This window comes from Anser anser (genome assembly GCF_964211835.1).
Source record: "Anser anser genome assembly, chromosome: 4".
Classification (NCBI taxonomy): Eukaryota; Metazoa; Chordata; class Aves; order Anseriformes; family Anatidae; genus Anser; species Anser anser.
This window is the reverse complement of record NC_139724.1, coordinates 510,468-526,267: the sequence shown is the minus strand read 5'-3', so window position 1 is coordinate 526,267 and position 15,800 is coordinate 510,468. Positions and strand designations below refer to the sequence as shown.

General features: G+C 41.1%; 1 protein-coding gene across 18 annotated transcripts in view; it reads left to right on the top strand.

The window, feature by feature from the left end:
• Positions 1–15,800, top strand: part of WDFY3 (WD repeat and FYVE domain containing 3) — a 189,011-nt gene that overhangs the window by 63,311 nt on the left and 109,900 nt on the right. For all 18 annotated transcript variants that reach the window (XM_083834169.1, XM_083834167.1, XM_083834168.1 and 15 more), the window contains 2 exons: positions 4,540–4,750; positions 10,723–10,846. In XM_083834169.1, the coding sequence (XP_083690295.1) occupies positions 4,571–4,750; positions 10,723–10,846 (304 nt within the window). In that variant the 5' untranslated portion in view covers positions 4,540–4,570. The remainder of the gene's footprint in view (positions 1–4,539; positions 4,751–10,722; positions 10,847–15,800) is intronic.

Sequence of the window (15,800 nt, the reverse complement as noted above, 5' to 3'; positions counted from 1 at the left end):
TGAGGGTGTTTTCCTTTTAGGAGGATTTCTCAATAAAATGTAGGTCTTGTAATCACATGAGTAGCTGATTAACAAGAGAGAAGCTTAGTGAAGGAATGAGCATGTTTATTACTGGGCTGGCACTCTGGCTTTGTGCCAAGCCCCGTTTTGCAGGCATCAGGTGAATGCATGCCAGTCCAGGCCGCCTGGGGAGAGTTGATGACCCCCTTATCAGCAACACAGTTTTCTTGTGCATTATTTTCCTTGTGGTGTCCTAACTTGGTTTGGGGGGCGGAGAAGGGGGAAGTAGTTCTGTTCCTTATTTCCCCTCTTACTAGTGGTTTTTTTTTATGCAAAGAAGATTAATTATTCCAATTCAGTTTCTAGGGAAAGAATGAATGTGTACCCAGCCTATAACACCTCTTCACTGTTTCTTTCAAAGGCCAAAAAAGGTCATTTTTAACAGTGTATGTATTCATCTTCGGAACGTTAATATCGACTGTGCTGGTAGGCAACCTTAAAATGAGGAAAGAAGTAGCAGGTGGAGCGTGGAGGGAAATAATAGGTATGGAAATGACGGATCATAAAGGATTTCTGTGATGGTTGGCACCAAGACTTACCTTCAGCTTCTCCTCCTCAAGGTAGATCATGTGAATTTATGTGGGCCTCCCATTATAATCTATAAAGAAATCAATTGATTTCTGTTACGCTTTCAAGCTACTGATGTAATACCACTATAAAGCTTGGAGAAACGTTTGTGACTGTAACTACAAAGCAGATAATTACCTAGCTGCTTATTTAAATAACACCCTTTTGGAACTAGATGTGTAGCTGGGACCTATAATAACTACTGTGAAAATAACTCTGCGTCTCATGCAGCTTTTGTCTGTCTACTTTGTTCCTTCACAAATGTTTTGATAGCTCTAATAGTGGTACCCGTACATTATCATACCCTGGCTCATGTTCATGATCCTGCGTATTTGTGTGTACTGGTTTTCTTACAGTGTCAGTCTTCATGCTTTGGAAGTTGTTGATGGCTTATGTAGCCTACTAGTCTACTGCTTGTCCAACAGTTTCTGCTAACAGTAGAAAACACTGAAAAACTATTTTGAATGGTACAAGGTATCTCTTGCATTAACTCAAGTGAAGCGTCTTGAGACCGTCATGGGCTCATCCTGTACGATTCCCATATACATTTAAAAGAGAAAAGTGAGGAACATCGTGAATGGGCTTACATGAGAGCTTCTCAGATGTGTGAGCCCTGCTTTGCTCGTGTGAAAACATGCTGCCATCTCACAGCCAATGGCAGAAAATGAAGGTTCAGGTATTCTCAGGCTGGGTTGTTACTGCACACTTGATTTCTCCTCACGGAAGAGTTTTCTTCTAGCATTGGGAGAAAACAGGTGGGTTACAAGAACAGTACTTTTATTGTTGTGTTTTCTGTGCATATTAGAAATCTACTGATCAGGTTTCTTATTTTGGCCCACAGAGAGCATGATGCTATGTACGTGCGATAGTCTTCTAGCTCGAGTGACAAAAGATCTGTATAGTGGGTTGAACTGTTTCAAACCCTCCTGATTAAACCATCTGCCCATCAATGTGATGCTGAGTGATGAAGCCTCCGCTTTTTTTGGTTTGCTCTTTCAAAATTAGCTTCAACTTATTACCCATGGTTAAGGAAGTCAAAGACTTGACAGCCAGACTGTCAAACTCAATGGCTCTCTGCGAGGAGAGCATCTGCTTGGGGAACTCCTTGGGGCCGTGTAGTGAAGAGTATGGCTGTACAGCACCGGGCTTGCTGGAAGATGCCATCAGGATGGAGAGGGGATGCTGTAGAGAGCTGCTGCTCCTGAGAACGAACTCCTGTCCTCCTCCTGTTTGTGCCTGTTACATCCAGGGTGTCCGGTTTTGGGGACAGAACCTGACGGGGAGAAGGATGTGAGCTGGTCTCTGAGGGACGCAACGCGAGCAGGCAGAAGGGTTCAAAGATTACAGGATTAGCCGCTCCACCAGGTTCCTTCGACTAGGCAGCCTAATGATTAAGGCACCACCAATTTCAGTGTAAGGTATCTATTTACTGAGGAATTTAGGAAAAGTTTCGGTTTCTTCATTTTTAATTGCTTGAATCTTCCTGACCTGAAGCCTGTTAATTGTACTATTTCTTAGGGATAATACAGTACAAGACGACAGCCAGCTCCATCTCATTTCTCTTGAAATGGGAAAAGTCAATGCACATTTCCAGCATGGGCTGATGGTTGGTGGCTTGAATATTAGAGAAGTTTAACTTTTTTTTTAGTGTTTCCTAAGCTGTATTTTGTTTTATAGTAAGATGTTTGTCGTCAGTTCTTGATTTGTTTATTTTATCACAGAATCGTCTAGGTTGGAAGAGACCTCCAAGATCACCGAGTCCAACCTCTGACCTAACACTAACAAGTCCTCCACTAAACCATATCACTAAGGGCTACATCTAAACGTCTCTTAAAGACCTCCAGGGATGGTGACTCAACCACTTCCCTGGGCAGCCCATTCCAATGCCTAACAACCCTTTCAGTAAAGAAGTTCTTCCTAACATCCAGCCTAAACCTCCCCTGGTGCAACTTTAGCCCATTCCCCCTCGTCCTGTCACCAGGCACGTAGGAGAACAGACCGACCCCCACCTCGCTACAGCCTCCTTTAAGGTACCTATAGAGAGCGATAAGGTCACCCCGAGCCTTCTCTTCTCCAGGCTGAACAACCCCAGCTCCCTCAGCCGCTCCTCGTAAGACTTGTTCTCCAGACCCCTCACCAGCTTCGTTGCCCTTCTCTGGACTCTCTCGAGCACCTCCATGTCCTTCTTGTAGCGAGGGGCCCAAAACTGAACACAGTACTCGAGGTGCGGCCTCACCAGAGCCGAGTACAGGGGCACAATCACCTCCCTAGACCTGCTGGCCACACTGCTTCTTATACAGGCCAGGATGCTGTTGGCCTTCCTGGCCACCTGAGCACACTGCTGGCTCATGTTCAGCCGACTATCAACCAATACTCCCAGGTCCTTCTCTGCCAGGCAGCTTTCCAGCCACTCATCTCCCAGCCTGTAGCGCTGCTTGGGGTTGTTGTGCCCCAAGTGCAGGACCCGGCACTTGGCCTTGTTGAACTTCATACAGTTGGCCTCAGCCCATCGCTCCAGCCTATCCAGATCCTCCTGCAGAGCCTTCCTGCCCTCGAGCAGAGGGGAATGTTTTTTATGTTTTTCCTTTGAGTAAAACGCTGTTTTATGAACACATTGCAGAAGGGTATTTCATCTGGGTTTAGAGAAATAATTTATTTCTTTTTGTTAATACTTCTTATCAGTGATTAATTATCTTGAGTATTAAAAGCGCTATCTTTGTTTGTAATTGGTATTTTTTCCTGGCTTTTTTTCCAACTGCTCTCTCTTCTTATGACTTGATCTCTGAGTTTAATAGTTCTTTAGTAATTGGTCTTTTCCCTCCACTACTCTAATCACAGTACCTCTGCTGTCATCACTTCTCCTTTTCATAATTGACCCTTCAAAGTAAACTCTCTTTTCGATAATTTCAGTAGATCAAGTTCTTGACATTTCTCACCGTACTGCATTTTCTACCCTTGAATAATTTCTATGGCTCTTATTGACCTTCTGCAGTTTTCAATGGTCTTTAAGCGTCGAGAGGTAGACGCTGTAATTCCCTTGAGCCTTTCATTGTTGGTCTCTATAATTTAATGTATGGACATGAAACTTTCTTCCTATTCTCCTTTACTCCTTCCCTTACTTGAATTTAAGTGTGGCAATAGGCCCTTTTGCTGCAGTGCCCAGTGGGATACGTACAAGTCTGTCCATTTACCTGCTCTGAACCTCTCAATTCTTTTCTGAGTTCCTTGTTTGCAGTCTTCCGTCTCACATTCAGAAGACTCAGTCCGTGTTGTTTTGAAGAATGGTACAGGGTTACATAGAGAATGCTACATTATATCAGTGTGATGTTTCAAAACAAGCTGCTCGTGCTCCAGGAGCGAGAAGACAGGAGTTCTCCTGCAGACCAGACAGCTGAGCTGTGAGATCAACGATAGCTCCATAGGACAGCTGTGTCTATTTACTGTGCAGAAGCTGGGGCAGAAAATGAAGCATGTGTTTGTATTGATACAACTGATATCCAAGAGTGTTGGAATGTCTTGTTCTATTACATCTATAAGTATAGAAATGAGACTAATTTTTAGAGTTATTTTGAGTACTTTGCAATATCTAGATAATGTTTCCATAAATGTTGTGGAATGAGCATCAAAGAATCACAGAAGTGATTCTAATAAACTGTACCAAAGCATTTTGCCATGTTTTAAGAGCAATCAATTGTGCTTTGCGCTGAAGAGCCTTGGACATTTTCCTGTTGGAATTTGTCAGCTTGAAATCTTCTAGGCACACACTAATCGATTCCTAGCATACAGAATTATCTAACAGTGGTACCTTCAGCGCGGTACTTTGTACTGAGGGGATGCTATTTGCTTAAAGGCTTTGATGGAGCTATGTCTGAATCTGCTGTGCTAAGCGAGTTTGTTTTCCTTTCCGAACAGGATACAAGGGAGTTTCCACAAGTCAATCAAAATGAATATGGTGAAGAGGATCATGGGCCGGCCTCGGCAGGAGGAGTGTAGCCCCCAGGATAACGCGCTGGGGTTAATGCATCTGCGCCGCCTCTTCACAGAGCTTTGTCATCCTCCACGGCATATGACCCAGAAAGAACAGGAGGAAAAACTGTACATGATGTTGCCAGTGTTCAACAGGGTAAGCCAGACAACCTGTGAGAGGTGTTTGCTTTATTGGAACTGACTGCTCTTATTTTGTATTCCCAAGACCTTCAGTTCTAGCATAGTAGAAGTTGCTGTTGGCATCCTGTAACTTGGTTCACCTTTTCTTCATGTAGTGTTGTGCAAGTGGATGAACCCATCAAAGGATATTTCCTTCTATTTTCACTTTTCTGAGATGAAATCCACAGTAGGATGTGGACTGTCAGAGCGCTTTTCTGCAGAGCTTGCAGTTTTGATAGTCATTTTTTGGCTGTGGAGATCAGAGTACCCCATGAGACCTTTTTCAGGCTGAAGTTGTCTGCTGCTGCAGTCTTTTCTCCTCTTTTAGCTGTGATTTCCATACTGAAGTTACTTGTAGCAAGTTTATACCCGTTTGTTTGTGTGCCAACACTATCCTTGACTCTAAATAACTCTTTCCCCTTCTTGACATTTATTGCACTGATACGTATTTAGAGATAACAAACATAATATCTTAATAATAATAATAATCTCATAATGTCAGACTTGGTTTTGCAAGTCTATGCAAGCTGAACAATTTTTATTTCCTCTCGTGACAAATTCTCTATTCTGATTGTCCTTGTAGCCTTTTCCCTACATGTGGAGTCTGATTTGCTCTACTTGAGCAAGGGGGATTTTCAGGGGAGAAGTAATAGCTGCATGAACGTTGACATTCATTTTTCAGTACCCCCTAGTGCTCAGGCACTGATAAGTTGTTTGGAGGCAGGGCTGTGGCCACTGGCACTGGCATTAATAGGAGCTAAATCTTCTTGACACATTATATCACTCAGTTGCTCTGCCACTTCAGTGAACATAACTTCAGTGGTGGTTTTAGGCTCTTGAAAGAGCAGTAAATATATGAATGTAGATTTCTTTTTTTCCTGCTGTGAACTGAACGCTTGCTTCTCAAGCTCCTCTTGTATGATGGCGTTGTGGTTGTATATGCTACTGTGGAGAACTGGGATCATGGATAAAGGCAAAAACTTGTCTGGGAAACCAATTCAGCTTTCTTTTCCAAGGTTTATGTTCTGTTGAACGTATGGCTTTTGGTGGTGTAGCACATTGAACCGCTTACAAGTTGTGTAGAAACAGCAATTCTAGTTAAGGCATGGTACTAATAGGATTTTCAGACTACTAGGCAGCATGATACAGTGAATAAATCCCCTAAATGTCATTCTGTTGCCCTAAGGTCTTATTCCTGGTTCTGCTGGTAACCTGTTGTGCATGTCAGGGAGAAAGAAGTAAGCTTGATTTGCCTGCTTTCTTCTTAATTTATCTGCTTGGATCATATGCCCTTTAGTCATGGACTTTTTTACTTCGTGTGTGTGGTGTTTTTTTGTTTGTTTAGGTTTTTTTTTGTTTTTGTTTTTACAAATTAGCACGGTGGAGTTAAGGCTCTTGGCTTGAGAACATGAATGCTACTTGGATGCTGTTATACTGGGAATTCTCCATCTGGTGGTTACAGGTGGCTGATAATTCTGAAAAGGAGCATACCCACTGTACGCGCTGCAGTGCTCTGTGGTAATCTTCGGGTGCAGGTGGTGTTCTTTCCTTGCCCTGGTAGCAATTAGTTGAAGTTTCTGTAGCGCTTTAGTTGTGGAAATCGCAATGGGTGATAGAGCTGGGTTTGTGGGAAAATAGTGCAGCAAGCCAGCACAAATAGTGCAGAGCAATCTTTCCTTAGACGTTGATTAGACTTGAGATGAAAACAAGTTAAGTTTTTAATTTGTTCTGTATTACTACACTTTTTTTCTACCCTTAATACCAGTTTCTGGGTTTGTTGAAATTCTTTGTCCCTCTTCTTGACCCTGTTGAATCTTAATTACAGTTGTCTTATGTCTTTGTACTGTTTGTTCTTGCTCACTGTTGGTCATTCAGCTTTGTTATCAAGCATTCTGGAGAAAAAAGAAATCATTACCTGCAAGTCTTATTTCTACTCAAAATCAGCTCTTGCCTAACTAGTTTCAGATACCATTTAGATTTCTTTGATGGCTTCTGCTGTTCTGATCTGTAGGAGGACATTCTGGTTAATCTTTTCCCCCAGGTCCCATTTTACCCCTGTTTTTTCATAGTTTTTCCTTCCCCAAATTACCTGTGCATGTCCTCCACTGTTTACATCACCAAATTTTGTTGATGGGCTCTTAGTTCTCTAAATCCTAGACAGCCTGTTGTTCCCTTCTTGCCTCAGGTGAACTTCATGCTGAAGATATGTGTTCCTCTGTAGGAATATGTTGCTTTTGGATCCTAGCTTTAACTTAAACACCATCCTCAAACTCTCACTATTTTTAATCTCTGACCTTCTAGGAGCTGTCCTTCTTGGCACAAATATAAGCTCCTCAGACATTGTCACTTCATTTTCCAACTAACGTAAATTCTGAATCTTAGTTTGGCATGATGGTGGAAGCTCGTATATTTGTGCTCAATCACTCCCTTACTCTACATTCACTGGTAACCATTTTCAGTTGTGAACAGTTAGTGTAGCACAAACAAAAATGATTTCTCTTGGTCAGTCAAATTTCATCTGTCCCTATTACTTGGGTGTTTTTTCCTTGCCTTTCCTACAAATGCTTAGTTGTCTTGTGTTCAAGAGGTTGAGGAATTGCAATGTCATTGTGTATTTTGACTTCCAGCTTCCAGGTTTCCTGTTTTAAGTTCCTAGTTAATGCTACCTTCTTCTTTTGAGACTTACACATCAGATCTGTGGTGGCTTTCTTGGCTTATATAGCCTCGTGTTTTCTGGAGTGTCAGCTGTCTGTGGTATGAATTGTGTTGGAACGATCCTGCTAGCCTAGCTACTCACAAGACAGATTAAGGCAAGCTCTGAAGTTGATCGGGAAAAAGAAGCAGAAGGGGAGAAATATTTCTTTCTCTCACAAGTCTTAGATAATAACATGTTAAGTCTTAGATAATAACATGTTTAGTGGAAGACCTGGTAAGCATTGATTCACACTAAATTCTGAGATGGCTTTCCTGTGAGACCCACTTGTGTTAAAGGAAACAGTAAAACATTGCCAGACATTGCTTTCTTAAAACATTCTTGTTTCTCAAAGATATTCCTTAGCTGCAAACATTTAAAGTTAACAGTAAATAAGCTGATTTGAATTCAGAGCCTGAATCCCTCAGTTACTTTGCGTAGTAGTGATCCATTTTCTTCTAATAGGTTTAAGTGAGATGGAGTACTTCTTGTGTTACTACCTTAAGCCGAGTCTATGATGCTGATTTTTACTGAATGTAGTAGAGTGTTAGGGTGACCAAAGTTCATGTGCTTCCCATAGGCAACCAAATGGCCAGCAGCAGGTAGCTAATTAAATATCCATATTGTCCTGGAGTTTTCAATGCTTTTTTTTCCTTACTATCTAAGCTTGCTTTATCTGTCTGTGTATCTATCTACTTATTTATTTGGCAGAGAAGGTTGAAGATTTGTGTGGAATACAGTTCTATCTGATTATTTCGAGGATTATTAATCAGTAAATCCAGAGGAGCTAGATCACTCTTCTGTTTATAGATACAGTATGTCTCAAACATGCGTGCTAGTTCTGTTTATGAATCGGTACATAGTTTGATTTCTCATTCTTCAGGAAGGCTTGTGAGATGTCGAATCACCAAACAATGAAAAACTAAATGAGTACATAATTCAGAAAATACTTGTCTTCTGTTGTTCTCTATTTGAGTATTCAGAAGACTCCTTTTGGAGGTCTGCACGCATGTGAACAATGTTCTCGGAAGCAGCTTGGCAGTGTCATGCGTTGCGGTACCAGTGTGGTACTAAAGCTTTTGCAGTATATGAAAAAAGTGGACAGAAGAATGGAGAGGCTGTGTATTCTAATGTAGAATAAGTGGCCTCTGAATAAGGTAAACTGTTTAGTTTTTCTTCGAAGAACCATGCTTTTGGTGGTTAAAAAGATGACTCACTGGTAAAACGCTTCATATCCTATTCTGTGTTTTTATTGTCTTTAATCAAAGACTATACCAATATACAGGGCAGGTGCTTCAGTGCAATTGTGAGCTCTGTGCTTTTCCTGTGATCTGCTGACTACCTAGCGAAGCTTAGGGCAGGTCGTGGGCCTATAAGCACCTGTTTCTGTGGTCTGAGTATGAGAGCTTGGAAGAGAAACCGACAGCGGCCGACGCGTGCTCCAGTCTGGCTAGTCTTGGCTAGGTTGGAGCAGTGAACACGCATGCCTCGGGGTCTCTGCGCTTCTCATAGCCTATACAAGCAAGTCCTGTGAAAGGTACAGGAGCTCTGTGGATTGCCTCCATGGGGAGCGTAGCTTCCTCTGTAACTGCAGTGAGCAGTAGGTTTCTTGGCCTGAAGCAGCCACCTACCTCTAGCCTCTGGGCTCCCATTGGCCCTTTTCATTGGTAATGCCAATTGAATTCTCCTGAGTGAGAAACACTTTGGTTTCTGGTGAAAACTATGTTTACAGTGAGGAAAGCGACTGTTTATTTTTGTGTTTCTGGCTCTGTTTCAACATGGCTTTGAAATGCAAGTAGGCAGGAAAAATATTTTTGTCTGCTCAATAATGTGCCAGAGCAACTGACACTAAGAAAGAGAGTAAGAAGTAAAACTCAGACAAAGGTCATTCTATCTTCTAGCTTCTTACAATTTTTTTTCAGTACTTTGGTGGTTCCAAAGTAATTCAGTGATGCAGTTACCTTGCCTCCCTGTTGGCTCTAATGTTGTGTATGTTCCTGGAGGTCTTTAAGCTAAGTGACCTCTGTCAAGTGTGTCAGCAGCACGGCTGCAACAGTAGCACTGGATGGTGCAGAGAAAGAGGAGGACAGGGTGAAGCAGTTTATGAGTCCTAATCTACTGTTGTAGATTGCATTCCTTTTCTGAGAGGTATGAATAACATATTGATAAAAAAAGTTTATTTTTAAAAAAATTGTTATCCAGTACACATCCTGGCTTATCAGTGATGCTCCTGCAGGATATGCAATTAGCCACAAAGAGGAAAAAAAGTTAGCAGACAGAAGTATTGAGGTTATTCAGGTGCTCAGGAGGCTATTCTTTTTCAGCAATGATACAAGTGCTGATAACGGAATTTGGATTGCATGTTTCTTTCAATAATTAATATCTAACATCGTGATAACGTCTAATATCATTTACTGAGACCATTTTAGTGAGAGGACTACCTCAGGTGAGCAGAGACTCCTTTTTGTGTGCTGTCTTGCATGAGAAGTGAATTACCTCAACAACTATCCAATTCTTTTCAAGATCACATCACATTCTATAACTTAGCGCAATACCGTAGAGGTAACTAATTTCTCTCTGTTAAATGTGATTCAGTAAATGATTTAGTCATCAAATCAATACTTAGTGATGAAGAGTAAGTTAGCAGAATTGAGTGACAATCAAAAAAAAAAAGTTAACTTCTGCTGTTATGTTTAAGGAGAATCTCAAGAAAGGAGAATAGGGTCAAGTGAAGGCTCTGACCTGTGAGGCTTCCTGGTATAGTCCATTTATCAAGGAAAGCTTAACAGAGAAGTTCTGCTGCCTACTTCCTTTTGGAATGTTTCATGCTCTGTACTTGCAGTTCACCCCATAGGATGTTTTGGTCCAGCAGATAGTAAAACATTTGCTTTTAAAAACAAAAGTCATGTGGGAGCATTTACTGTGCAATCTAGTCCTTAGTCCATTACATGCAATCTCAGTCTTTTCAACTCTTGGGGTTTTTTGTCATGCAAGAAAATTCACGGCTCTCTTTTCCTCCTTTACTCATCAGATCTTTCATCCCTGTAAGTTGACATAATTTCCATTATAAATATGTTTTTACAACGTGCACTGTGGGAAACGGTACATGGATGAATAATGCAGCAGGAAAACAAAAATGTGATCTCAGTAGTGATACTGCTTGTCTGCAGGGGAACGAGGTGCTGGTGGTAGCTTATAGTGAACCACTTAATTGGGACAATTTTTTGTTTAATTGATCTGTTTTCCTCTTGTTTTAGGTGTTTGGAAATGCTCCTCCAAGTACAATGACAGAAAAATTTTCTGATCTCCTGCAGTTTACTACTCAAGTGTCACGACTGATGGTGACTGAGATTCGACGGAGAGCATCAAATAAATCCACAGGTATTGCATGGGGCACAAGTTTGAGGTTTGTGTAATGTCCATTGTGAATTGCACATTGGTCAGAATATGATGTGCTGCTATCCACAAAAACTGTGCATACACTAAAATTGAGCTCTTCACATTGACCATGCATTCTTTTGCTTTGGGCTGAGAGAGAGAAGTAGGCGGCTAGAGTTTTCCTGCCCAGAGTTTGGAATGTTAAGTTCCACAATAGGACAACACGCCAAAGACCGAGAGGAGTGAGCAAACTTGAATCCCGTACTAGTAGGAAACAGAAGAGCATGTGGACAGCTGCTGTAGCTTGCATGAGGTGCCTCTTGGTGCTGTGTTTCATCCCTCAGATATTTAAATGTGCAGTTTTGGAACCTTAACATAAGCTGTAGGCCTAGAAGAGAATAAGAAAATGTGGAAGTACAGTGAACCACACATGAGCACCAGCACCCCCAGTGCTAGGAAAATGTTTCTAAGCCCCTCTTTCACCCATTTATTAAATGGCAGGGGTAGATTTGGTTCTGTGTTGAACCCTGACCGCTTGCTGGGAGCTGTGTGACAGAGGGCAATGAGGTGAGGAGGCATGTTGCCTTAGGCTTTCCTCTTTGTCTCTCTTTTTTGAGCATTATTACGTGGAAGGAGGAGAGGTCTTTGGAGCAGTATAAAGTTTTTGCCTGCTAGATGATTTTAAATTCTCTACTGGCTTCTCAGTGTGGATTTAGATAAGGAAATAGTGAGCTAGAAAAGGCTGTGCTAACTATTATGCTTGAAGTCAAGAGTCACAAATTGTTTTAATTATTTTTTTTTCCATTTTAAGTGGAGAGACTAACAGGGAAACATTCCATATGGCTAACAGATTAAAGTAGACGAAACCTGTGCTTAATGGGGGAACAAGAGCACACAGTCTTGGGGTATTTAGGGGAACTGAAAGTCCAGCAGGCAGAATGGCGGTGTTGGTTTGAACTTCTGTTTTTCCTGGGGAACATCTGTTGTGCCTGCCAGTTGCATTCTGCTAAGAATGGCCATTTTTGGATAGTTAGTACTTAAATCATATCTCTACCTAGTTTCTCCAAGGCAGCCCAATTTTAATCCTTGCAGTCTCAGATGTCGGAGGTAAATTTTCTTCTTGTTGGGTTTGGGGATTTTTTCTCTTTTCTTATTTTTATTGTTTTACTTCCCCCACAAGGAAACTTAACCACAGTGACTTAAAAAGATAGTTTGATACTTCTATAAGATTTTATACAATGAGTACCAATGGCTTTATTAGAAGGAAAGCAGTAATTTTTCTTAGGTTGTTAGGATTGCTATTACTTCAATCAATAAAACTATTTTAGCTTTAGCGTTGCTCCATGTACTGAGGTGGTGTTGTGATTCTTAGCCAGACCAGGGAGTTGCATTTTGCTCTCTGTAAACATTGAGTTAACAGGCTGTTAACATTCATTGTTGGTGCACTTCCGTGATAAACTGTCCAGAGCTAGACAAATGTTCCCTACGGTATTCAAAAGCAGAAAACCTTGGGGGTTTAGAGTACTTTTTATGTTAGAGATGAAATAATTGTGCTTACACTATCATTTTGTTTGGTAGGAAAAGGGCATTCTCAATAGGTATCTCAATAGCTAGGGTAGGTAATTACATCTCCTAGAAAGTTTTCATAAGTGAAAAAATTCACTAGCAGCTCTATGCAGGAAATGTCTCTGTTGGTAGCCAAGTGCAAATTCCTGATGGTGTCAAGTGCTCTGTTTAAGTAAATGAAATTACCAAACCTGTTTTTAAGAGACAAGATTTCCCTACAATCATTATTAAAAGCGACCTTCCCTTTTAGTTAACAAAAGACAAGAAATTTAAGCCAGTTTGCTTTTTATCTCTGAAGAGGTAAATGCCATTGGTAGCACTTTACAGAGAGGAATGTGATATTATATATGTTACCTGTTTTTTTCTGACTGTTTGGTAATGGAGCACAGCACAATTTTTTTATCGGGCCTTTTAATATTTGTGCTAGCAGCTATGTGAACGCCTGCCATCGTGGACACGTCTTAGTTGTTCCTGACAAACTGTAGTGGTTTTCTTAGAACAGCATTAGATGATCCAGTAGAAACTGTGCCAGCACCCTATCTTAAAGAGTCTCTTAATATTGCCATTGTAATGTTCAACTACAGTTTCAACTGTACTGTTTCTCTAGTGCAAATGTAACCTTGCAGTAAGAAAAATGAAGAAATTAAAATTGATAGATTATCTTCCACATTGAGGTGTTTGCTGTACAACAGTGATGGCTTGCAGGTGACTTGAGTAGTGTCCCTGTGAGGATACATGAATGGTTTCCTTTGCCTTGTCATACCGAGTCTGCTTTGTAAGATGGTGAGATTACAATTGAGATAGTGGTCTCTGTTTTGTCGAGGGTTTTAACTGCCAGATTTTCAACAAGTACATGCTATTTCATGTTTGAATTAATCAAAAGATCATGATGGTGCTGTGCTAGAATGGATAGTCAAACTCATCTGTTTCTAACTTAGTCTCTTCTGCAATAAGCCTTAGTTTTGGGATCGAGTACATCTGGCTCTCAGCTGAAAAAGACTGCTTAAACAAGGTGCAGAGACTGTTGCAATCTTGGTAGAATAAATGTGTCTGCTAATGGCTACTTTGGCTACTGATGCTGGCAAGGAAGCAACGCTTTATTTTTCTTTTTATATTTTACAAAACACATACCTTGGATGGAAGTGGTTCCTCTTTGCCCCTGCTGCAAGTTAAAATAAGTACAGAACTTGCGTATTGCATATATTTCAGCTGCGTGCTCTAGTGTATTTGGCCCATCGTAATTTATGACCAGGGCAAAAATGAGCACATGGCAGCGCAAATCGGCTGGGGCCATCTCTCTGTTAGAGATGTCAGGACTTGGTGCGAGCTGGAGGTGTACTGCGGGGTTGGTGCTGGGTCCCCTCCACCCCTGTGGAGGTGGCTGTGCGTGGGTTGGGCAGAGCTGCTCCCTGCAGCGTGGGCTGAGTGGCCTGGCACTTCTCGGGTTCTCGTCTCGGTGGGTGCCTGAACCTGCTACCTGAGAGATTCTAGATACTGACGTGTTTATCATGGCATAGAGCTGTCATCCCCAGCTCAAATCGTGAGTCTGGGAAACATGGTGCGATGTTCCTGACTGCCATCAGTTGTGGATGCTCAGACACACAGCAGGAAATGGGGCGAGTATAAGAGTGCACCGTACTCTTCGACTCATAACAGCTGCTCATGTTTCAGCAAAGGAAGGTGTGCAGACACTGGATTTGATACCTTGGAATGGTTGTTGCATGTCTTCTAAAACTGGTTTCTGAGTCAGTCCTATATTGTCTGCATCTGAAATACACCAAAATACATACTGAGAACTCCTGTTATTTAATGTGTTCAGGGAATATAAACGTTTGGTTGTCACAGGATGATTCCTGGACTGAAGAGAAATCCTGGAGTCTGAGAAGTGCTTCCCCTGTCAGAATGTAAGTGGTTGTGGGGAAAACCTGTGAAACGTGTGCAGAAGGGTGTAAAATAGAAGAATGAGAAAAGAAAAGGGTTCATCGTAGGGCTGGAACACTTCAACCCTCTGTTAAGGACAATTTCAAAAGTTTTTTTTTTTTTTAATGATTCAGTATGCATGCTGCTCTGTGTACAACACTGGTTTAGGCAGCTTTTAAATTCAATTTTGTTTTGTCTTACTTTCTTCGTATTAGTCAAAGTTTCATTCCATATTTGGAATGCTCTATGTGAATCTGTCATGATATTTATTATGTCATGCTAAATTTGCTTATTTCACCATGCCTCTAGACTGTTCAAATAATCCCCCTTCCCTTCAGAAGTAACTTTTTCATGTATTATTTATACTGTGTGATTGTTATTCTTTTTCCCCCCTCTATTTTAATTATACTGCTTAGCCAGTGAAAAATATTTTAACCTCTTTAGCCATTTCTCTAACAAATGTGCTTAAAGACTACCATTATCTCAGTTAAAAAAACACATTGGGAGGCCAATCTGATAACATTCATCATCATAACGTTTAACCATTGCAGAAAAACACGTCAGTGGTTTATATTCAGCCTCTGAAGATGTCTGCCTTTATTTTTCATTTTTAAATTCCATTAATTTATAAACTATGCTTTTATTTTGTATTTTTACTGCAGTTAACCTCTATCCCTATTAGCAGAGCTATTTTCACATTTATTTTAATTTGGCAAATGTTAGAAGATTTATTTCTTTGTGTGTTGTGTCGTTCGAGTGCATCTTGCATTTGGTAGAAGATAAACATGGTAGTTTAAGAAAGCTCATCTTGTACAAGTGGCCTTTCATGCTCCTCCCACATGGGAGTCTGAAGTTTTCCTGATAGCATTATTTGTAGCGTCTGCCTCTTTGAAGAGCTGGGGATGTTTATCACTGAAGAACAGTGGAGCTGGGGGCTGCTTTCTGACTTTGTGATATGTTAGGTAACTGTGTATAGAGAGGAGAGGAGGTTAGAAGTGATCTAGCCTGTTGTGGCCACGTATATTTTCTTCGCTGTAATTTCTTCTCCCTTGCCCTGTAGGTGACTTATCTTCACACAGCTATTCTATTTTGAATTTAGTGAAGTGGCTCCAAAGGGGAAGCGGAGTCTGATCAGTTAGCATTGAGGAGTGATTCTTGACCAATGGCTGCTGAATCTTGTTACTTTCTATTAACCTGGAATTAATCTTAGCTGCTATTTATCAGATCTTATGTGAGGCAAGTGTAGTGCCATACAGTGCCTTTTCAAGACATCCTAGAAAGCTTATTCTTTTATCAGCTGGTTTAGTGAGACTAAATGCTGGCACAGTTGAGGTGTTTATCTTTTGCTCAGCAGTCCTCCTGTTCTGTAACATGGCAAAGGCATCAGCCCCTTCATATCTGCTGTTTGTGATGACAGCACTGCTCCTGATCAAACAAAGGCATCTTTCCATCTTGGTTTCGGTAGGTATTT